At 34.2% G+C, this 20,168-nt stretch overlaps 1 protein-coding gene across 1 annotated transcript; it reads right to left on the bottom strand.

Annotated features, from left to right (window-relative positions):
- Positions 1 to 1,370: 1,370 nt before the first annotated feature.
- Positions 1,371 to 14,062, bottom strand: LOC131953693 (tyrosyl-DNA phosphodiesterase 2-like). The gene is made up of 7 exons (XM_059317003.1): positions 13,903 to 14,062; positions 9,820 to 10,115; positions 6,899 to 7,018; positions 6,461 to 6,578; positions 5,209 to 5,319; positions 4,123 to 4,293; positions 1,371 to 2,464 (listed from the first exon to the last, which is right to left on the bottom strand). The coding sequence occupies exons 1-7, from the start codon at positions 14,059 to 14,061 to the stop codon at positions 2,174 to 2,176; spliced, it is 1,266 nt and encodes a 421-aa protein (XP_059172986.1). The 5' UTR covers position 14,062; the 3' UTR covers positions 1,371 to 2,173.
- Positions 14,063 to 20,168: the final 6,106 nt, after the last annotated feature.

Raw genomic sequence — 20,168 nt, 5'->3', positions numbered from 1 at the left:
CACTACCACTGACAGGGTGGACAGTACCACTGACACTGACAGGGTGGACACTACCACTGACAGAGTGGACACTACCACTGACAGGGTGGACAGTACCACTGACACTGACAGGGTGGACACTACCACTGACAATGACAGGGTGGACATTACCACTGACAATGACAGGGTGGACACTACCACTGACAATGACAGGGTGGACACTACCACTGACAAGGTGGACACTACCACTGACAGGATGGACACTACCAATGACAATAACAGGGTGGACACTACCACTGACAATGACAGGGTGGACACTACCACTGACAAGGTGGACACTACCACTGACAGGATGGACACTACCAATGACAATAACAGGGTGGACACTACCACTGACAATGACAGGGGGACACTACCACTGACAGGGTAGACGCTACTAATGACAATGACAGGGTGGGCACTACCACTGGCACTGACAGGGTGGACACTACCACTGACAGGGTGGACACTACCACTGACAGGGTGGACAGTATCACTGACAGGGTGGACACTACCACTGACAATGACATGATGGACACTGGCACTGACAGGGTGGACAGTATCCCTGCCTGCTCAATAGGTCAGGTGGTCTCTTTCAAAAGATTCCTATATTTTTGTTAAGCAAGTTTATGTGGCTACTATAGTGGCAAACTAGTTAGGATGAGTGGAGTATCTATGAGTGCACATGTAATTTTAACTTTGGGCTATTGCGTGTGAGGAGGGAGGGGGGAAGATGAAATTATGAATAATATATATACACACAACATCTCCATCTTTCTGTCTATCGATCTATCTGTCAATATCCCATGTACCCATAAATCCACCTGTGTTACAGACTAGGGAGGGAGGGGGGGGGGTTGAGAAGGCAATTATGTCATCAGTGGTACTTTTATCTCTATAAATATAATAAAATATATTGTATATATTTTCCATTTGGATCATCATCTTTTCCTGTTCAAGCCCAAGACATATGGGGCAGATGAAGTAGAGTTCATCTGCTTCAGAGACCTCAGCATATGAAGGGATAGTGTGGTCAGCACTTTGCACATCTGCCTTTGATTCCCTAACGTGAGTTAGGTACCCATCAGAGCTGGGTGGACTCACGGACATGCTACTGACTTGAACCCGGATTCGAACTCGGGACTTTTGGGTTAGTAGTCTAGCTCTCTACCTCTAGACCATGCCATCCCATAATTGTATATGGATAGTGAACATATATAAGGTGGACATGATAATGAATATATGTTCCTATTAAAAAGAAACAAATCAAGATGCGCAGCATACCTATAAAAATTAATTTAATATCTAGTAAACTTTAGATGTGAAGATGATTACTTTACATTGTACTTGAATGCGTGTTTCACAAATATAATATTAACAAAAATTAAAATTAGTTACTTAAGACATTTAAAAAAAACTTAATCAAAAGTATTTACATATTATCTAACTGTTCATACTTTGGAGAATAGCTTCAAACATAAAAGTTAACTGAGGGATTTCTCATATTGATAGTGCTGAAATAATGTGTAACAATATTCTGTGATGAATAAATTCAACAATACATTTTATAAAATAAAAAAAAAACATAAATGCATGGTTAGAAAATAATACTTATAAAAAATATACAGTATTTGACATCAGTTAATGAACATTATTTTCAAGATATTGTTTTTTTAAAGTTCAGTCCTTTAGGAGTAGTACTTTAATCTACTAAACTGTAGCATTTAAATCGCACTACTTCAGCCATAGCACTTTAACCAATGTGCTCCAGCAATAGCACTTTATTCTAAGTGCTTCAGCCATAGCACTTTTAAGTGCTTCAGCAATAGCACTTTCAATCATAGCACTTTAATCTAAGTGCTTCAGCCATAGCACTTTTAAGTGCTTCAGCAATAGCATTTTCAATCATAGCACTTTAATCTAAGTGCATCAGCAATTGCACTTTATTCTAAGTGCTTCAGCCATAGCACATTAAGTGCTTCAGCTGCAGCACATTTCAGCCATGTATTTATAACCTGAAACAATTACCTTTACCCTAGCATTCCTGTCGGAATATTTTTCAACAAAAATGTATGTTTCATTAATGTACAAGTTTCACAGGCCATTATAACAAAAACAACGCTTCTGCTTTTACTTGAAAACATTTGAAAACCTCTCACGATTTGTTTAGAACATCAAAGTGGGCCATGATCCCCCAGTGGTCACTAGGAAACCTATGACAGGACGCCAGCCTCTGGATGCCAACCAGCTCAAAGTACACGGGCTTGACCGCCGCAGTTTTCCCGTGCTTGATATACAGGCGGTCAAAGCGACAGCGCGGCTGGAACCTGCCGCCCAGTTGCTTGTTGTCGTTGATGGTCAGGTCCCAGGTGAACTTGGCCTCCTGGCGCTTGCCTGTAATTTCCCAGATGTCGCGGATATCCAGTGGGGTGTTGAGGCCTTTCACCTGATTAAATATTTGATTACAGTATTACAACAGGGTTTTCACCAGTAAAAATATTTGATTTTAATATTACAACAGACATTTCACTTGATTGAATATTTAATCAAAGTATTATATACATTTTTTCACCTGATTAAATATTTAATTTAAGTATTACAACAGGGTTTTCACCAGTAAAAATATCTGATTAAAACAATTACAACAGACATTTCACCTGATTAAATATTTAATTTAAGTATTACAACAGGGTTTTCACCTGTAAAAATATCTGATTTAATTATAACAACCAACATTTCACCTGATTAAATATTTAATTTAAGTATTACAACAGGGTTTTCACCAGTAAAAATATCTGATTTAATTATAACAACCAACATTTCACCTGATTAAATATTTAATTTAAGTATTACAATAGGCCTTTCACCTGATTAAATACTTTATCAAAATTTTACAACAGGTATATCACCTGATAAAATACTTTATTTAAATATTACATCTGTTCAAATATTTAATCAAAGTATTACAACAGGCCTTTCACCTGATTAAATATTTAATTTAAGTATTACAACAGGGTTTTCACCTGTAAAAATATCTGATTTAATTATAACAACCAACATTTCACCTGATTAAATATTTAATTTAAGTATTACAACAGGGTTTTCACCTGTAAAAATATCTGATTTAATTATAACAACCAACATTTCACCTGATTAAATATTTAATTTAAGTATTACAACAGGGTTTTCACCAGTAAAAATATCTGATTTAAACAATTACAACAGACATTTCACCTGATTAAATATTTAATTTAAGTATTACAACAGGGTTTTCACCTGTAAAAATATCTGATTTAATTATAACAACCAACATTTCACCTGATTAAATATTTAATTTAAGTATTACAACAGGGTTTTCACCAGTAAAAATATCTGATTTAAACAATTACAACAGACATTTCACCTGATTAAATATTTAATTTAAGTATTACAATAGGCCTTTCACCTGATTAAATACTTTATCAAAATTTTACAACAGGTATATCACCTGATTGAATACTTTATTAAAATGTTACAACTGTTCAAATATTTAATCAAAGTATTACAACAGGCCAACCACCTGATTAAATATTTAATTACAATATTACAACATGCATTTCAACTGATTGAATGTCTGATTAAAACATTACAAGAAACCAGTAACTTATTCTAATATTTGACTAAAAAAAGCAATGAAAATTTTAGAATAATTTAACCAGTTCAAATATTTAGTAGCTATTTGCTGTTCAAATATCTGAAGCCTGTACACAACTTTCTAATAAACATAAAATTTCAAAATGCTTTATACATCAAATTCACTGAAATGTTCTTTACGTTAAATAATTTACAAAACATTTATCATTTTTTTGCCTGCAAATGTGAGTTTTTAATATCATAGTATTTTTAACAAAGATTAAACAATGATCAAGCTTTGTTTCCGAGGATAAAACCTTATCATTCATACTTCTTGAGACAAATATTTATTTTAAAGATCAACAGTGTAATTCTATGAAACTTAATTTCAGAAAAACACTAACAAAACTTCTTCAAACCTAAGTGTTTAAAATGACATCAATAGAACATTTTTGCACAGAAGCTTTAGAAAAATTATGAGTAAAAACTTACTTCCTTGTCGCGGAGATTAAGGTCACCACCAAAGATAATAGTCTGCTCAGCTGATAGAGAGTTCATGCGCTTGAATGCCATCCTCAGTTGCCTCACCCTCTCCTCACTGTACTCAGCTGTACTCTCAAGATGGCTGGTCATCAAGGTCATTGGGATACCCTTGACCTTGCACTTTCACATAATGAAAAAAAAACATTGGGCAACATTTAAATTACATGTGGCATAAAGTAATTCAGTTTAAAATCTCATGGCTTAAAATCATTCTCGGTAAAGTGGGGATTTAAAATTTCAAGAAGGCTAGAAAAAAAAGATACCAAAATATATAATGATTGAAATTTAAAAGAAAAACAAAAACTGATGTAAATAAGATTGTAAAACATTAAACAATGATACCAGTTAGATTAATGCTGTTGAAAACATTTCTAATTAAAATCAAGGTACAATTATATTAATACCTATTTGTAAAGCAATAGCTTGAACACATATATAGCTGGAAAATATAGATTTATTAGCTATATTTTAATATGGGATACAAGTTAAAATACATTGTTCTTGTGAGTTAGTTTTTCTTTAACATATTGGGTCTTTTTTCTTTATAGTATTTAAATATGTATTTTAAAAAAAACGAGCCGGCCCGCGGCATAACATACGCCGCTATTTAGTTGTTTCTAATTTTCAATAATTCATAATTTGTGAATTCGACAGTACCAACGCTGACACTGAAAATATTTCTTTAAAACACTATAAGTAGCTCGTTAAGGACCATAACCCCCCCCCCTCCCCTACGTTTAAAATCGTTGGCTCTGCTTGTAAACATTTAGAGTGAACACAGCTCACTAAAACCATGTAGGGGTGGGGAGGTAGGGAGCGCGTTTACAGCTTGTTTTCTAACGGCTCGAAGAGGAGAATTATATATATAGATAAAAATAGGGAAATAAAGGGAGACAACACCAACACAAAAGGAATGTATCTTGGTACCTGGACTATGGAGATATAAAGGAAGGTAACACAAAGGTAATATATATTGGTACCTGGACTATGGAGATATAAAGGGAGGTAACACAAAGGTAATATATATATTGGTACCTGGACTTCTAAAAGAGTTCTGTCCATCAGACTTTTGGGGAACTCAGCAATTTGTGCACAATCAACTTGGACGACATCTTCACGTAGTAGCATCGCAGTATAGTATGCTCCCTGCAAAAGATTATCATAGACTGTATGAAGTGCTGTATTCTTCTTCTTCTTCTTCGTTCTTAATTTTTAGTGTTGGGAGGGATCAACCCTTATCTGCCAGAGGGTTTGAACTCGAGACTTTTTTCGAATTTATCAACCATGAGCTTTTGCCGACTCGACCATGCTTCCATCACAATTAAGGATTACGTGTCAACTGGTTATGCGCCATTGAGGCCATTGACTCCGATTTCAGCCTGCTTTTCTTTTTGGATTTGCTTCCATAGCCTTTGTCCAACCAAGAACAAACTACAACGCAGCAGTTGTTTGATTTTGGAGTTGTCTCTCCTAGAAGAGTGGCTGTCCCCAGCTAACGAGCCTCATCTGCCCGAGGGTTCAAACTTGAGACTTTTCGGTTTAGCAACCATGAGCTTTACCGACTCGACCACGCTGACCCCTTATTGACTTATGGTATCATACGCTCTGTGCCAAAGATTATCATAGACTGTATGGACTGTGTGTAGTTCTGTGTTGACTAATGGTATCATACGCTCTATGCCAAAGATTATCCTAAACAGTATCGACTGTGTGTAGTCTTGTGTTGCCTATGGTATCATATGCCCCCTGTAAAAAATTATCATAAATTGTATGTTGAATATGCCAACAAACCAAACATTGTTTTGTACAAGAATATTACAATATTTTAAGTTGTCAGATGGCTGGTTCTAAAATGTATTTTTTAAATGCAGAAAATACAGAATAAAAAATGAAAACAAAAGTGGGTGCAGGTAGCATATAAAGTTATAGAAAGACTAGTAGGTGTCAAAAATGTAATGGGTTGCTGACTATTGATAATTTTTAATAAAATGTGAAAATTCTTAACATATTTTGTCACTCCCTTGATATACCAAAGTATCTTTAAAAACCTGATTGTTTAAAATAAAATTCAGCGTTTTGTAAACTTACCTACATGAAGCAAAAGGGAGTCTACTTGTGAACAATTTATGAAAATGTGAATTGTCTCCCATGAATCCACCCCTCCCCCAAATAATGGAGAACAAATAAAATGAAAGATACATAAGTCTAAGATTAAAAGTTAGTCATTACAAATACAAACACACCCACACATACCTTCAAACACACATAAACACACCCCCACACTTACTGGGACACGCATCTTATCCTCTGCCCCCAGGAAGAAATGAAAGTTGACACACTTGGCCTTGAGGATCTTCAGACTGTCATCAACCACTTCCTGGAGGAAAATGACTTCTGGGTTTTCTCTTAACACATGATGAAGATGAAAGCATGTAAAGTGAGTGATACCAAATTTTAATGAAGCTGGGAGTGTGCATTGTTACAAAGGTTAAGAATAAATTTTAACAACAACAGTAGAATAAAAAGAGTTGTATGCAAACAATATCAGCACTCTAGAAATTTTAGTCAACCCAATAGAATACATAAACTATAACACAGAGTTAAAGAAGGAATACCTACAGTAACAATACAGAGTTAAAGCAAATATACCTACAGTAACAACACACAGCTTGAAAGAAGATATAGCTAGAATAACAATACAGAAAGTTAAAGAAGATATACCTACAGTAACAATACACTGCACACCCCTTCTGTTCTAGACTGTAGGTTGGCTCTGTCTAGACCGTCAATGTTCCAAGATAAAATTCTGATTCGGTTTTCACTTTGGGGCTGTAGTAATGGTGGGCTACAAAATTTTTTGTTCAAATAATTTGCTTTAATTAATACATAACATTGAAATTGATTTAGTCTTTTAGATCAAACTTAAAGCTATTTTTAATAAAAAATATATCAGCAAAATAAGTAAATAAGATCATGGCCATAACTATTTAAAATATATTTTATCCCTTATTTCAATGAAAATTAAAATGCTATTTAGGTAATCCACCAATGTTGTTTGTGATTGGGGGGCGCTCAGGAAGTGTGATCTAGTTTAGATTTTTAACTCTTTAAAAGAACGAAAGTGAAGTCAACTGTAATATAATACAGAACAAGTAAGAGGGGCGGGGTCGGAGATCGAGGCATTATTTTAGGGGGGTGGGTGTTGTCTGGTAGTGGAGCCTGGGGGTAGTGTCCAGCTTCTTGTGATAATGATGATGGAATGAGGGTGGGAGAATCAGTGGGGGGGGGGGGGGGAGAGAAACATGATGAAAATGACATGACATCATTAATAAAAAAAATATAATAGATTCTACCACCTAAGAGCCACAATTATTCTAAGATCAGCACACAGCTTAAGACACACTAGGCGGACTTATACTAATAAGCTAAAAAAATATAATAAATTGTATAAGGCAGATGGAACTGATTTACTACCACTCAGCCCAAGCTAAATTAAGATTGCAGCGTGAGCAGGCACAATCCTATTAGATTACCTGGCCACCTGTGACACCATTAACAGAAATGGTATTTATTACCTGGACAGGTTTGTTCATTACCTGGACAGGTTTGTGAACAACTTCACAAACAGAATGCTTCAATTACTAGCTGTCGTTTTTTTTATTCTTCTCTAGACAGCTGATTTCTTAGACTTCAGTATTAGGGGGAAACTATTTTAAAACAGAATGAAATTAATTTGTATATGATTCAACTTTTAATAGCGTTATTGGGTTCTATTTCATGTGATACCAGCGACCTTATAAGGAATGGATTCATGCAATTAACTGTGGCAGCTATATTGTGTTCAATTCCTGAATGATCTTACACAAAAGGTAAATTATTTTCTTCTTCTGTTTGAATAAACTGTTCTATAGACTATGATTTATTCAGGACTAAGCTTACTAGCAAATGTAAAATAAAATTGCCTAGCAACTGTCTAATAGATAAACTACCACATAACTACTATGTAACTACCATTTAACCTCAATAGCTAAAAGAAACTAGAAAATAACAATTTATTTACAATGTTAACTACCTAATGCCCAAGTTCAAACCAAAATAATCATGACTAGCAAAAAGACATGCTAACTACAGAATAACAAAGATAAAAATAAAAACAATCATAACTACCAAATAATCATGTTAACTACCAAATTAAAAAGTGAAGACCAAAATAATCTTAAGTAACAAAGAGCAGTGTTAACTACCAACTAATCATGTAAACTACAAAACAAACAAGTTAAAAACAAAATAATAATGGCTACGAAATAACCGTTAACTACCAAATGACCATGTTAACTACCAAATGACCATGTTAACTACCAAATAACCATGTTAACTACTGAATAACCAGGTTGACTACCTTCTTTCTTCTTAATTTTAGTGTTGGAAGGGATTCCCTACAACCTCTGCTATTGTGGTGCCTACAAGTACCACACATCACTACCAAAAAACTCTTGTCATTACCCAATCCCTATCTAAACCCCCAGATCTCTTGCACTTCTCCCAGCCACCTACTAACAGTTAGACCTCTGATATTGTGGTACCTACAAGACAGATGCCTGGTGGTGCTGCGTGGGATGGTTACAGAAACAACAGCGCTCTCTCAACACATCCCAGACAAATACAGTAAGTCCGGGATCATTTTCAATGGGTTTTTTTTTTTAACTTTTAAAAATTTATTGTTATATTTTTATTTTATAAACTAGTCTTTCTTTACCTTTGCAAAAAAAAGAAAAAAAGAAAGCAATGCATGTTGTTTTGCTTGTGATTTGCGAATGAAAACAAATAATGTAAAAAATTCTATTTTGGTTATTTTAAAGAAGTGGTCTGTTTTTTTTTAAGGGATAAGCTTCTATTTGAGGGTGGGGATATGGAAGTTGTAAAAATTATTGAAAAAGAATAACTTCATCAATGGATGACTCCCTAATTTTTCTTTTTCAAATTGATTTGTACAAACAGAACCAACAACAAATACTTTTTTAAAAATATTTTAAACAAAAGAAAAAGCATATTTTAGCCATGAGGTAGTAAACTGCAGACTCCCCAATTAGTTAGACCACCATGTAGATGCTGACTCCCAATTAATTAGGCCACTATGAAAATGACTCCCAATTAATTAGACCACCATGTAGGTGTTTACATCCCAATTAATTAGACCACCATGTAGATGCTGACTCCCAATTAATTAGGCCACTATGAAAATGACTCCCAATTAATTAAACTACCATGTAGGTGTTTACATCCCAATTAATTAGACCACCATGTAGGTGTTGACTCCTAATTAATTAGACCACTATGATGATGACCCCCAATTAATTAGAACACTATGATGATGACCCCCAATTAATTAGACCACTATGATGATGACTCCCAATTAATTAGGCCACATGGTAGATTCTGACTCCCAATAAATTAGACCATCATGTAGATGCTGACTCCCAATTAATTAGACCACCATGTAGATGATGACTCCTAATTAATTAGACCACTATGAAGATGACTCCTAATTAATTAGACCACCATGTAGATGCTGACTCCCAATTAATTAAACCACCATGCAGGTGTTGACTCCAAATTAATTAGACCACCATGATGATGGCGACTCACCATGTGGTTAGGCAAGCCTTACTCCCATCTGATCCGGATCCAATATACTCTTTTAATGACGTGGATACACTTGAGTCTTTCAATGACGTGGATACACTTGAGTCTTTCAATGACGCGGATACACTGGGGTCTTTCAATGACGTGGATACACTTGAGTCTTTCAACGACGTGGATACACTTGAGTCTTTTAATGACGTGGACCGACTGGGGTCTGTTAATGACGCTGAAGATATCTGACTCTTCTTCACTGTGCCTGTGTCTTCTCTATTTGCATTGAAATAATCATCGACTGCTCTCTGAAAAATAATGAGCTCAGTTATGCAGTGTCTAATCCTAACACAATCTCTGAAATCTGCTGCTAAGTCTATAAACTCTTGCTGAGATTAATGTGTCATTAGCACACACTACTGCTGCATCATTGAATAATGCTATAAGTATTTCTAATAATAGATAACCATGAACAAATAGGGTGATAATATTTATACATAGGGTAGATAGGGTGATTTCATTCATATATAAAAATATATATTTAGGGTGATTGCATTCATATATATAAATATATATTTATATATATATATATATATATATATATATATATAAATATATATTTATATATATATATATATATATATATATATATATATATATATATATATATATATATAAATAAATACATGCACATATAAACAAATACACACTTATATTCTACATATATATATATATATATATATATATATATATATATATATATATATATATATATATATATATATATATATATATATATATATATATATATATATATATATATATATATATATATATATATATATATATATATATATATATATATATATATATATATATATATATATATATATATATATATATATATATATATATATATATATATATGCAGGCTGCATTTATTTGTATTGTATATATATGTATGTATATACATATAAATATTTATATTAATACACACATACACATGTTTACCCTTCTCTCCCCACCCCCATCAGAAATAGGTGACTCCCAGTAAATTTATAAGAGTAGATCACTCAAGACAATATGTAGTGACAAGTCAGTAAGTGCTGGCAAGTCAACAAGTATTGAATAAGTCAACAAGTATTGATAGGTCAACAAGTATTGATAAGTCAAGTATTACAGACAGTGATGATCTTGCAACTAACAAAAGTTGAGGATAATTTTGGTAAACCCTTATCTCACTGACCGACAAGGGAAAATTACTGAATAACTAGACAATAAAAAAAATGAATAAATTTGTGCCTACATGTTAGCCTACATTCACACTTAGAGTTAGTGCTTGAACTACTTTATAAACCACACGTGGTAAATCAAATATTCATGATTTCTTTCATAAGTAGTCTTACGATCTTTTGTTCCATTTATTACAGTTTAGTTTTAACTTTGTTTTTTCAGTGTTATTTTGTTTTAAATGTTTAATTCTATTATTAGGCCTATTTATTTTAAAATAGTTTTGTTCTATTATTCAATCATTATTTAGTTTTAAATGTTTCAGTCTATTATTATTTATTTTTTAAATATTTTATTCCATTATTATTTAGTTTTAAAATGTTATGTTTTATTATTATTAAGAAAAAATGTTTTGTTCTATTACTATTTAGATCTAGTTTAAAATTAAAACTACAGAAATCAACTTGCTGCTTAAAAACTGCTGCTTTTTGAAACAATGTTATGAAATGTAGTCAGACTAAACTCAATGTACATTAAGTTTTGATGAACTTTGAATTTAAAAAAAAATTATTTATAAGAAATACTACAACATATTAACATTGCTATAATACTTAAAAAAAAACAACTTAATATCTTTTTTAACCAAGCGTCTATAAAATTACTGAGAAAAAATGTAATTGAAAAAAATTACAATCCTTTTAAAACAAAATGTTTTAAAATATGAAGCCTAATATAGATTGATATACATAGAACTCATATAGAATTATTGATGTAGTATAGGCATACCATGCTGGCTCTTGTCCATTAATGAGGTAATTATGTATCGTATATCAATGAAGCTTGAAGCCAGTGTAATTAAACTATTTACAAATTCCCTTAATGCTGTGCTAATGTAGTGGTTGAACAACATCAGCATGGTATCAGTGTTACATGAGACGTACAGGCAGTTTACAGGTTTTGATGACATATTGAGTTTAAAGGTAGGTGTATGGGGGTGGATGGTGGAGAGACGCTGGTGAGGGGAGTGGTTGGGTTGGGAGTGGTTGGGTTGGGACTTGCACTGACGGAAATAATATAATATTCTGTGTGGGTATGATCTTTTATCTAGGTGGGTGTGATCTTTTATCTAGGTGGGTATGATCTTTTATCTAGGTGGGTATGATCTTTTATCTAGGTGGGTATGATCTTTTATCTAGGTGGGTGTGATCTTTTATCTAGGTGGGTGTGATCTTTTATCTAAGTGGGTGTGATCTTTTATCTAGGTGGGTGTGATCTTTTATCTTAGTGGTTATGATCTTTTATCTTAGTGGGTGTGATCTTTTATCTTAGTGGGTATGATCTTTTATCTTAGTGGGTATGATCTTAAGTGGGTATGATCTTTTATCTTAGTGGGTATGATCTTAAGTGGGTATGATCTTTTATCTTAGTGGGTATGATCTTTTATCTTAGTGGGTATGATCTTTTTATCTTAGTGGGTATGATCTTTTATCTAAGTGGGTATGATCTTTTTATTTAAGTGGGTATGTTCTTTTTATCTCAGTGGGTATGATCTTTTTATCTTAGTGGGTATGATTTTAAGTGGGTGTGATCTTTTATCTTAGTGGGTATGATCTTTTTATCTTTATGGGTATGATTTTAAGTGGGTGTGATCTTATATCTTAGTGGGTGTGATCTTTTATCTTAGTGGGTATGATTTTAAGTGGGTGTGATCTTTTATCTCAGTGGGTATGATCTTTTTATCTTAGTGGGTATGATTTTAAGTGGGTATGATCTTTTTATCTTAGTCGGTATGATCTTTTATCTTAGTGGGTATGACCTTTTTAAACATCAAAACAAAGCAACAACTACAATAGTGAAATATAGTATATACACCATTACAGGTCTATGTAGAATTTAGCTACAATAGTGAAATATTATATATAGGCCTACATCACTACAAGTCTTTGTAAAGTTTATAAGATAGATTTGCAAACCTAATACTAATTTTATGTGTCATAAAACATTGAGTTACACCTGCATACAATTACTGAGGTAACTGAAGATTTGAAAACTACACTACTTAAAAAGTAGAATTGAATCACTGAATTAGTCATTGGGGTTGGCACAGAATTTTTTAAAACTATGCAGCTTAGTAGAGGCAAAAAAAAATGTTTTTTTAATAAAGCACAATAGTTTTAGTATGCATTACCATATATATGGGCTTCACTTACTGTAGAGCTCAGAAGCTTAGGAAGTGTTAAGTAGGGAGAGATAACTGTGACACAGATGTTCAATAAAACCAAACATTAGCTACTTCATGGGTCACAAAATGTAATAACCTCTAGTTCTTGAGATTCTATTGATGCATCAAATAGACTCACAAACAGTAACTGCATCAACATTTCAAAATGGCATCACATGTCACAAAATGTAACTACTTCAATAATCCTATAGAATATAACAGGTCACAAACTGTAACTATTTCAATAATCCTATAGAATGTTACATGTCAGAAACTCTAACTGCCTCAATATTCAATATAGCTTCATGTGTCACAAACTGTAACTATTGTAACAATGCAATACAGTATCACAGGTCACAAATTGTAACTATTTCAACATTTCTATGTGAATGTCATATGTCACAAACTGTAACTATTTCCACATTCCAATACAGCATCACAGGTCACAAACTGTAACTATTTTTTGAACGTCATTCAATATAGCTTCATGTGTCACAAACTGTAACTATTGTAAGGATGCAAAACAGCATCTCATGTCACAAACTGTAACTATTTCAACATTTCAATACTAACAGTATCAGATGTCACAAACAGTAACAATTTCAACATTCCAATTACATCTTCATGTCCAACACAAAAACTACCTGCACATCCCAATCTCTGTCCTGAAGGTAATACATGGCCAACGCCGTGTCTGTGTTGGTTATTTCTGCAAAAGTCTGGCATCTTTCTTCACATTCCATCCTAGATGGTAAATTGGCTTCATCTGTATCAGCCAGAATTTCTAGCTCATTGTGAGACATGGTTTTCCTGTAGTAAGAAAATTTAAATAGCTTACAAAATTATTATTTAAATTAGATAATTGGCCCGCTGAGGGGCAATACAAAGAGCAATAGGCTGATAATGTTTTTGGTTTTTTTTTCTAATCCAAAACAAAAATCTCCACTTCAAATTAAATCTAAACTTTGAACCGATAGCGGAAGTTTATCTGGAACTAAAATCAAAACAAAAATGGTAGCCTAATTTATCTGGAACCTAATTAACCAGAACCCTACTTACTACTTGGCAGCACTTGGCCTGTCTGAGTAGTAACTAGTAGGGGCTTAAAATATGTTAATGAAAGTTTAAAACTGAATAATAATAAAGAATACAGTGTCATTGACAAACATAAAGTTCTAAAACTCAAATTACAAATCTAAAAATGAAGTAGATCTAGAACTAGATCAGTAGATCTAGCTTCTAGATTAGATTGTACTTATCTGATTAATACTGATTATCTGTCCTAGAATCTAGATCTCAACAGACAGAATCTACGTCCTGCTTCTATTCTACACCTCTACACTAGTCTACAGTACTCTACAACAGAGTTTCTTCCAGGCATCTCTTCGGGGGGGGGGGGGGGGTCTATGCCCTCCCCCGAAGAAAATCTACCGAACGTAATGAAATTTATATAGAAAATATATACTTTTAACAGTGCACGCCCCCCCCCACCCCCCCCTCGGAGAAACAAGTCTGGAAGAAACACTGCTCTAGAGTCTATCTTATTATACTAGTCTACAGTCTACAGTTAAAAAACAGTCAATCAGTTAGTAGGCCTGCCCGTCTGGCTTAATAATTATAATTATTAAATTATTAATAAAGGTAATCTATCGTTTTAGGTACGTAAAATTGCCTGCAGCTAGTAATGTACTAAAAAGTTACCTCATTGTAAAGGCTTTAATAGAAGTATATAAATCTAGTATATTGTGATATATTTATTGTCAAATATTATAGATAAATGAATAATAAACCTAAATCAATGGCTAAATATATCAATATAGGCCAGAATTTAATTTAAATTTAAACATCAGTGTTTGCGAGCAAGATTTGCTATATAAACAGCAGCCATTTGTAAAATAGAGTGGCATCTCGGGTTATAAGTTTACCAAAAAAAAAACTTAAACAAGATGGCTGCTATTGTAAATGAGCATGGTGGTTGCATCTGTTGGAAACATCGCTAGTCTACATTTATTACTTAAAATTAAAAGTAAAGTTTTAATTCAATTGTTTAAAAACAGGTAGGCCTACCTACATAAATGAAACAAGGAAAATTTTTTGTATTTTTCAAAGCATAAATCCGAAATCCTCCTCAAAATGTGCAATAAAGATTAAAATTCAAGGAGTTACCTGTTTTTCACATTACTAGTCGCGGGCGATTTTACGTACTAACTATTACTAAATTTCTAAAACGATAGATTACCTACTTTTTTATTTTTACTTTTTATAGTTTTTGGGAGAATTTTTATACCGGTAGTTACTTACTACATAGTACTACATACTTAGTACATACAGACATGGCTGGCTAATGTCAATGCTAACCCTAAGCCCACCCCTAGACCTACCATACACATACGCCTAACCCTAATTTATAACCATAAAATTAGTCGAGATTACAATACTACTAACAACACAACACACCTATTTTATGGAAGAGTCTATTAATAATTACGAAGTGTCTACTCGGAATAAGATTTTTCGGCAAAAGATAGTTCTGCGCATGCGCAGTGACCTATGGCTAGAGTTAGGGCTAGAATGAGGGTTAGGGGTAGGATTAGGGATAGGGATAGGATTAGGGCTAGGGTTAGGGATAGGATTAGGGCTAGGGTTAGGATTAGGGATAGGATTAGGGATAGGGTTAAGGATAGGATTAGGGTTGGTATTAGGGTTCTGCGGTTGTAAACACACGCATGCGCAGTACCATCGAAAACATCGCCGCTAAGGCAGGTCGTAGATTCTCTCCATTGCGCATGCGTATCGCATGCGTATCTTATTCCGACTAGAATCGGCCTAATAATTATCGGTCATCGGTATCTAAAAAGTAAAATCATCCTAGTTTTTTATAGAATAGATTAGGGGGGGGGGGGCCTATGCCCTATGCCTATAGTTATATTATAGTATAGTTTATAGAATTAAGTTTAAGTAAAGATAATCATGGAGACGCAACTTTACAACTCACACTACTAGATCTAGACTACCTTAGACTAAGACTGAGACTCTACTTAATTCTTGATCTAGAATCTAGATCTAGATCAAAGTACTTTCAACTTTGCTTACTTCTCTAGATCTAGATATCTAGATCTATTTCGATTTAAAATTCTTGTTTCACTTTCGTTTACTCAAGTTCTATTTCCGGTGCGCAAAAAAAAAAAAAAAAATTGCCATGGTCAACTTTAAACTTTAATTCCATAGAATTACAGAGAGTTACTTTGTTGGCCTAGTTCTAGATTTCTAGATCTAAAATATTTTAAATTCAATTTTTATGTTGCACTATTTATTCCTAGCTTCTCTCCCGTAAAGCCTGAAATTATGACGTAGGCATGACTTTTTCTTGACCGAAGTTAGCAGCTGCCGCTCCGCCCAAGAGGCATTTTTTTTTAGAGCAATGGTGCTATAATTTATTTCGGAAAAAAAATTGAAACAAGAAGAAAGTCAGTGATGCATACCTAAAATAATGAAGGTGAAATGAATGTGTCTATGTGAGCGGCGTTTGTACTAACCTGTTGTTAAATGAAGGTGCCTATCTACGACGCTTTTTTACCGTTCATGCTTTAGAACAGGGGTCTCCAAACTACGGCCCGCGGGCCGGATGCGGCCCGCGAAGTCCTCTCATCCGGCCCGCGGAGATTTTTTTTGTCCAAGGAAACATCGTCTGTTGGTGATGGCTGAGGAACTTTGCCCAGAAAAATCAAAGACATGCCTGGAAGAAACTGGCCCCCGAACTGAAATTTGATGGGTAATGCGGCCCTCGGACTGAAAAGTTTGGAGACCCCTGCTTTAGAATCTGGGCTATAGCCTAATGCAAGTGACGCGTGTCACCAAGTCATAGAGACGGAACTATCATTTCAAGTTATTTTCTCAGCTGAACGTTTTTTTAAAAAAAAAAAATCCAGATAGGAGAGATAGAAAGGAAGGAATAGCAGTTAAAAGGCATTTTAAATATATGACATGGCGTAACTAGGTTGACCTATTTTTAAAAATTCTATTTAGTTTTCAAAACACACACAAGCCATGATATCACCAAGCATCTATAAAATCTGTTTAATTATGATGTAGATCTAGTAGGCCTAGAACGAAATGGAATTTATATATGTTGTTGTCCCCCCCCCCCCCCCGAAAATATCACATGCCCCCCCCCCCCCCACAGAGTAAAAAGTCTGGAAGAAATGGTCGTCCCTACGGGGACATAGGCCGCCAACAAAAGCTTTCCATGCATCGCTGTCCTGGGCTAGTCTCTCGAACCGTCTACGGGCGAATCCAATCCTCTTGATATCTTCTTCCAGATCACTTCACTGATTCGACTTTGTTCATAATTCCGGACTTAAGACAGACATTTGGCACATACTGACAAGAGACCACTGGCAGCTTTATGCACACATTATTTACCCTCCTTTTCCATAATCTTGGATGTTCGGGTACCACTGCTGTCTTTTTGATCACCTTTCTCCATTCCTCTCTGTCCTCTGCCTTCTCCACTGCCACCCCTCCCCCGATTATTTTAAGGATAGTTGCGCCTTTTTTCGTAGATTAATTAAATAAAATTTAAAACAAGTTTCATAAAGTAAAATAAAAAAATACACAACGGCAAACAGACTCACCTAACAGAAACTACGAAATTAAAACTGCCATGTTATGTCGCCTAAATATCAACATTTTAAAAATATTATCGCAAGTATACGCTTGGCTTACTTCTCGGCGCCTAGCTCAGTGCCATGCAAGAGTGAGGTGCTTTTTCGTCACAATGTCAACCACTTAAACATGTGTATAGATTTATCTGCTGTTTGCGTTGTTCCTACTGGATATGGACCGTCAACCACCCACGGATTGATCATAATTTACCCGGGTAGATGAGGCTCGTTAGCTGGGAACAGCCACTCTTCTAGGAGAGAAAACTTCAAAATCAAATAACTGCTGCCTTGTATTTTGTTCTTGGTTGGACAAATGCTATGGATGAAAGCAAATTCAAAAAGAAAAGCAGGCTGAAATCGTAGTCAATGGCCTCAATGGCGTATAACCAGTTGACACGTATCCTTAATTGTGATGGAGGCGTTATCGAGTCGGGAAAAAGCTCATGGTTGATAAATTCGAAAAAGTCTCGAGTTCAAACCCTCTGGCAGATAACTTGATAAGGCTCGATCCCTTCCAACACTAAAAATTAAGAACGAAGAAGAAGAAGAAGAAAGAAGATCATAATTTACAAGTGTAGCATTTGTCATATATATATATATATATATATATATATATATATATATATATATATATATATATATATATATATATATATATATATATATATATATATATATATATATATATATATATATATATATATATATATCATATTGCGCCTTTTATCGACTCGCCGCTCCCCCTAACCCAAAAACTGCATATACCTCTGGATCCACGGAACCCGTCTATGTGAATGACGTCACACACCATTGGGGTTCAGACTCTTTTTTATGACCATCTACTCCAGTGGTTCCCAACCTTTTTCGAGTGGCGACCCCCTTTTATAAAAAGTAAGTGACCCGCGACCCCCATAGAATTAAAAAGCCGAAATTAGTAGGGAAATTAAGCACTAAAATAAGATTTTCTAGTAGACTTTCAATATGAACTACTCTTGATAACTGTTTTAATAGCATGAGTAAAATTGCATACTATTCACTAAACCTTCGTGGTTAAGTTTTTATTTTTTTTAAAATTTGTTAACGCCAACCTATGTCATTATAATTATCTTAATTTTGTTTTTAATAGAAGAATAGTGTTGAAAATATATTCTGGAAAAGACAATCAATTTTAAGTTTGGGTATGAATAGTGAATACTACACCAAAGTTGTGTCTGCAGTTTTTCATCTTACTCGGAATCATTCTGCAATTCAAAGAATTCATCTTTTAATTCATCGGGAATGCTGGCAACATCAAGGGAAGAAGAGAATGGGTATGCGTAAATGCAGATTCTTCTTTTTTCAGCTCAGAGAAATAGCGATGCAGTTCGTTTTCAAGAGATTCAAGATGCCCAGAAATCGCTTCTTTCAAAATTTTAATTATCTCACAATCAGATTCATCTACCACACCGCAGAGTTTCTCAAATTTACAATATTTCCAAGATTTATTTTCTTTACCGATTTTGCAGCTTTGATAAAAATGCCCCGAGAATATCATGGAAAGTTATAATATTCGTTCATTTTTCCTGAAGCTTCAGGTTAAGCTTATCTTGATGTTCGAACACATATGCTAGGTATGATACTCTCTCCAACCACTCTATGTCGTTTTAAGTATACCAAAAAGTCTTGTTTCCTTTGCACTTTCAAGAACAATTTGATTTCAGATTTCAATTCAAAAACACAATTTACAACATTTTGTTTGACAGCCAGCGTACTGTAATGTAGAGGAGCAGAACCTCGTGATCTATATTAATGTTTTTGCTCAGTTCTTTGAAAGCTCCATATTTTATATAATTTACGATTTATACTAGCAATGGACTCTTGATGTCGATTGGTTAGGGCAGTGGTTAGGGAGATAAATCTTTTCTGTTTTCTGAAAGCCCGATTTTGAGCTAAACATAGATGGTGCACCATCCGTACAAACCCCCACAACCGTTCTAACCCATTTTAATCAACCAGCTTCAAAAAAGGTATTTATTTTCTCCATGCTATCTTCACAAAAGAGCAACTTTTCTTTGCTATCATCCGCATGAATATAGACACAGACCAGCAACTGCGAACACGAACTCACATCTGTTGATTTATCAACTTGAAAAGCAAACAATGGTGAAAGCTTAATTTCAATAAAAATGTGTTATTTAACATTTACGTACATGATGAGATTTTCTCTTATTGTTTTTTTTTTTTTTGCTTGGAATTTTCTATCGCGA

Source organism: Physella acuta, unplaced genomic scaffold (genome assembly GCF_028476545.2).
Source record: "Physella acuta isolate Inbredline_101_S28 unplaced genomic scaffold, ASM2847654v3 ptg000939l, whole genome shotgun sequence".
Classification (NCBI taxonomy): Eukaryota; Metazoa; Mollusca; class Gastropoda; family Physidae; genus Physella; species Physella acuta.
This window is presented reverse-complemented; position numbering and strand designations above follow the sequence as displayed.